Source organism: Poecilia mexicana, unplaced genomic scaffold (assembly GCF_051168715.1).
Source record: "Poecilia mexicana isolate PSO_F unplaced genomic scaffold, ASM5116871v1 scaffold_21, whole genome shotgun sequence".
Lineage (NCBI taxonomy): Eukaryota > Metazoa > Chordata > Actinopteri > Cyprinodontiformes > Poeciliidae > Poecilia > Poecilia mexicana.
Window position 1 is genome coordinate 23,568,930 of NW_028263390.1, and position 5,505 is coordinate 23,574,434.

Here is a 5,505-nt window from a genome sequence, read left to right on the forward strand (position 1 = left end):
CCTCTGCTGGATGTTTTGACTCATTTCTCTTAAAATGTGCAGAAATACTTTAAATAAATTAGATTACAGAAACATCATTGAAGTTTTAGATTTAGAGATTTATTCAGGAGAAAAAACATCACGCTAAGAAATTAAGGTTTTTTATTTTAATCAAACTCATTGTCATATTTGGTCTTTTTAAGAATATATTTAGATTTTTTTTTCTTAAAATTAAAAACGTGTGATATTTTCTACATTTTTCAGTGAGACATTAAGTACCTCCTGCAAAACGGGTGACAAAGTAACTCCAAACTTAGAAGATCATGTAAACACTATAGAAACATTGTATGTATTAGTTTGTAGTTTTTACCTTCCCATGTGAAACACATGTTAACATGCTGTACCTAACCTGCCTAAGTTAATGATTAATGATTTATTTAGTTTAACCCTTTGTTTAGACAGGATCAATACCTCTTCGTCAGAGATCTGGTCAGTGGTGAATAGTGAAATAAAATCCTTCTTGAGTGAGGTAGGTGTACTTTAAAATCTCACTGTTAATAAAATGACCATAATTTTATTGTGAAACGTAAAAACAAGCCTAACTCATGCACAGATTAGTACAAATCACATTTTCCTTGGGAGGAGTAATTCAGCTTTGGTCATAAATATATAATGTTTAATACGTTCAAAGATACTGAAAACTGTAGAAAATCCAACAAGATTGATGTGAAAAACCAACAAGTTGATCAAATTCAAGTAGTGAAAATATATGTTTATATGTATAACTGGCTAAATAATGCATGTTTCTAACGGACAAAATGAACTTTTTCTTCAAATGTTTGTGTTTGCCTTTGTTCGTTTTGTGTCTAGTTCAGATTAAAACCAGAAAGACTGCAAGTAAAGCAGAAACTGAGTGGATGACTGTCGCCCTCTGCTGGTTGGAGACAGAACTGTTCAGGAATCTGGTTTCATCTCGAAGAAGAATCCTCTTTAAAGAGGGAAAACGAGACTTTAGGGAATTTAAATATAAACTTCTTTGTTGATTTTTCTTAGATTTTTTTTCTGTTTTCTTGATTCATTTGACTAAGAAAAGTGCAGTTTTCTTTTTAACTACTTTGTTAAATCATCTTCAGTCCATTGTCCTTTAGATGGCACTTGTTCCTGTTTATTTAAGGACACATCTGACATAGGGTTATATATTCCTTTATTCATAATTACTTCAGTAAATAGTGTGTGTGCTTAAAAGAATAGTTTAAACCATTTGATCTTCCCAGAGTGTTTTAGTTTCTAATGCCCAGGCTGGCTTTTTAACTTTTTTGATAATTTTCTATTTAGGCTTTGCTCTCATTAAAACAACTTAATTTCTTGTAATTTCACATATTTGTTCTGTGAATATTGGGACTTTATTCTTGTATTATTTTGACTGCATTCTCAAAATATCTTCTTATTTTGGCTCTGATACTCCGTTGCACTTTATAAATATAAATTTCCATGTCCCCTTTTACTCCTCCCGGGTTGCGCCCCTGGCGGTGGGGTTCAACGTCATCCCGTCGTTTTTTGTAGTCACCCTAGTAACAACAAACGCTGCTGCTAGACCTCATCAACCAATCATATTACACGTAGCGTCTGACGTCACTTGCCGTCAGCGCGTAGGGTTGGGTTAGTCCACCATCTTGGCTCAGGCTAGCTGACTCCTAGCTGAGAGTATGAGGAGAATCCGACAGAACCAAATTCCAGCCGAACCGACCGAACCAGGACTGTCTCACCAAGCGGACCGAAGCTAGAGGCCGGCGGCTCGAGCCGGACCTCCTCTCTCCCCGAAATAAAGTCCCAGCACCGGGAAGTGTCGGGCTGCTAACTCCCCGGCTAACTTCGGCGTTAAAGAGGAACTGTTGCTCCGGTTCGGTTTGGATCCATGACAGTTATAAACTTCCGGAAAAGGATCCGAGCCGAGCCGGGACAGGTAACCCAGGGCAGGGACAGGTGATGCCGCGAGGGAGTTCGTTGAGATAGAACCGAACCGAAGCCGGAGCAGCACGTCACTTTCCGACCCGCTAAGTTTGAGACAGGTGTCCGGAGCGGCGGCGGCTTCATGACCGGACCTCCGTTACACTGACCTGGGTATCATGTCCACCAGGACCCCCCTGCCCACCGTCAACGAGCGGGACACCGAACAGGTGGGTCAGAACCGAAACACCTCCAAACTTTTTCCTCTTCAGCTGAATCATCTGATCTCCGAGCATCAGGGAGGAAACGGCTATCAGGAGCGTTTCCGGTGTTTTCTGGAACATTTCCAGCCCCAGTGGGAGTCCTGAGGGTCCTAACCGGAACCTGGAGGTTCGGTCCGGATCCATTTGATCAGAACTCCCAGATCTGTCACTCCAAAATCTGCCAGGGACCAAAAATCTGATCCAGAGTGTTCTGGTAGAAATCTGTGCTTTATTCCAGGCTGTTCTAGGTTTACCAGTGGTGCCAAAACTTTCCTTGCACTCTTCTAGTAGTTCAAAGTGTTTTTAACTCTTTGAGTTTCCATAGCAACTGTTGCTGTGCACTGCCAGTCAGCTGGCTGAAATGACACAATAATATATATTTGACTTGTCTGAGACTCGTATAGCTGCCTATTTTAACAGTTAAAGCACCAAATATTCTTTAATACGCATTAATTCACATAGTGGAAAACATTTTTGGTAGCTAACATTTTCTGCTCTGTGGGTTCAGCCAATCAGCACCAAGGAAAATAAATGGCTGCTTTTGAATAACTTAAAATCTTCTGCTAGCAGAAAGTATTGAGTCGTCAACTGGAGTAAAACCGATGGCATCAGCTCTTCTGATGGTTTCCACAAGCAGAGCATATGTGAGGTCAGACACTAATGTTGGATAAGAAGGTTAAGAGTTCCAGTTCTTCTGGATAAGCCTGAATGCTTGTTAAAACTCTCTGTAATAATGGTGAGCATGGACACAAAGAAACAATCTGTATCAAATTAAACAAAGGAACTTTTCCTGGAATCTTTTGGAGTTGCACAAAAAAATAAAAACTGACGTGGGAACCTCTGGTCGTTTGACCTTATTGTTGTGACAAACACTGGAGTCTTAAAGGAACAGCGTCGTTTTTCTGTTCGGCAGCAGACTGCAGGCTAAATACTGATCAGTACCAGTTCTACTCTCAACCAGTCTAATAATCTGAACAATTATATTTACTGGAATACAATCAGAGCTTCTCCATATTGAGACATCTAGAAATATTTCAGTGATGATTTTAAATATGATTAGTCAATTTCTCTGATATTATGACTAATTAATGATTCAACGTGTTGCGCAGCTTTTACTGTAATAATCACTTTTATGTTATTTTTGCAACAGTAGAAGGAAATGTTGCTTCTCTGTTTTACACAAAGGCAAATAGATTATGTTATGGATTTTTATTTTAAACTACATTTTTATTCAGGATTATTGGACTATAATAATTTCCAATAAGCATAAACTCTGCAGTAAAAAAAAGGATATTTATTTATTCATTTCAGGTGCCTTAACCTAAAACAAAACATTAAACTAAGAAGTTATTCCTCTGTCTGATGAAATAACATGTTTTAATATTTATGTTATGATTAGGACATAAATCTGTTTTTAATCCGTTTTTAAGCCCTCTGATGTTACCATGCTTGTCTACCTAAAATAATCCGTCGCTGCCGTCTCTGAATCCATTATTGTTTATTTGCCAAACTGATTTATTTTTACCTCCATGAAACAAACGAAGCTTCAAGGTGAGAGTTTAACACCGGGTTTGTCTCTTTAGACGCTCCAGTTGGTCCTGAACTGAGCCGAATGTTTTCATCAAATCTGCCTCACATTTATATAATTTACATCTTAAACTCTTTCATTTGCCATAAATATGAAACAAACCTTTAAACAGAAACAGATTTATTCGCTTCTCTCTTTATTATTGTTCCTCCTCTAAGCATCAGCATGCAGGACGGATCAGAACAGGGAGATTAATCACATTAGTCATGATTGATTATTGAAATAATCATAAACTGATTTAGTAACCGATTAATGGTTAGCTGGAGTTAACATGTTTTACTCAGTAAACCATAATTTAACGAAACTTCAAACCCTTCGTCAGATTAAACCCGTCCCTCCAGGGTGACGTCATGCGATCTGGAAGCGTCGCTCTTGCACTCTGACTTTTCCCTCCTCTTGTGCCTGTTCTCCTGGTCCTTCTCTGTTCCAGCTGTTCTGTAGATTCACATCAACCTGGATGAAGTTCCAGTCTGACAGGAAGGTCAAACGGTTTGGGTTCAGCTTGACCCATGTTGTTTTGCTTCCTCGTTTCCCAGCATGCACCTGGGGAAGACGGACGCGGTGAGGCGCTGCCCCGCCCCGTACGCTCCGCCCGCTGTAAGAACGCCGCCGCCGTCACCGCGGACGACGCGCCGCACGTGGGAAACTACCGGCTGCTGAAGACCATCGGGAAGGGGAACTTCGCCAAAGTGAAGCTGGCCCGGCACATCCCGACGGGCCGGGAGGTGAGACTGGACCGGACCAGGCTGGACGCGGTTCTGGGACACGCTCCAGAACCAACACCAGTTCTGACCCGTACCTTTACCTTTCAGGTGGCCATCAAGATAATCGACAAAACCCAGCTGAACCCAACCAGCCTGCAGAAGGTGAGACTAGCAACAGAACCAGAACCAGGCATTTGATCAGAACCAGAACCGGGTCTGAGTGTGTTTAATGGCCTGCTGTGTTTCTTTCTCAGCTGCTCAGAGAGGTTCGCATCATGAAGATCCTGAACCACCCCAACATCGGTGAGTCCCACCTGGATCCGCCGGGTCCAACAGGTTCTGGTTCTGCCGGGCCTCAGCTGGGCCTCTGGTACCGTTTTAAAGCCCCACCTGTCCTACCTGTCTGCAGTGAAGCTGTTTGAGGTGATAGAGACGGAGAAGACGCTTTACCTGGTGATGGAGTACGCCAGCGGAGGTCTGTCACCTGCAGACACACCTGGACTACAGCCAAACACCTGGATCCACCTCTGACCTGTGTGTGTGTGTGTGTGTGCGCAGGTGAAGTGTTCGACTACCTCGTAGCTCATGGGAGGATGAAGGAGAAGGAGGCCAGAGCTAAATTTAGACAGGTAACGCTCCCAAACCACCCGTCGCCACGGTAACGCAGACACCCCATAACACAGAAGTAGAGCAGGTGGTTTTAGCAGGTCAGCCTGCGCAGAGCCTCTGAGCCAGGCAGCAGCACAGGCTGCAGGTTAAAGCGAGGAGCAGCGACCCGCAGCAGAACCTAATAACAGCAATAAATAATATTCCATAATGAATTTTGTTTTCTGAAAACGTAGCTTGAAAGTGCTTGAATGTCACTGTGGGAAAACCTGTATTAATTATATGATAATGAAACATTAAACTTAGTGTAAAATCCTTAAACTCTAAATTATTAAATGATTATTAAACCTGAACGTTTTCTCTCAGATCGTCTCTGCGGTCCAGTACTGCCATCAGAAGCACATCGTTCACCGAGACC

At 42.0% G+C, this 5,505-nt stretch overlaps 1 protein-coding gene across 1 annotated transcript; it reads left to right on the forward strand.

The window, feature by feature from the left end:
- Nucleotides 1-1,643: 1,643 nt before the first annotated feature.
- Nucleotides 1,644-5,504, forward strand: LOC106914492 (MAP/microtubule affinity-regulating kinase 3-like; the record flags this gene model as incomplete). Its single annotated transcript, XM_014981307.2, has 7 exons — nucleotides 1,644-2,156; nucleotides 4,314-4,502; nucleotides 4,590-4,643; nucleotides 4,736-4,784; nucleotides 4,891-4,956; nucleotides 5,040-5,110; nucleotides 5,454-5,504. Coding segments are annotated over exons 1-7 (531 nt in total), but the record flags the coding sequence as incomplete, so codon positions are not given.
- Nucleotide 5,505: the final 1 nt, after the last annotated feature.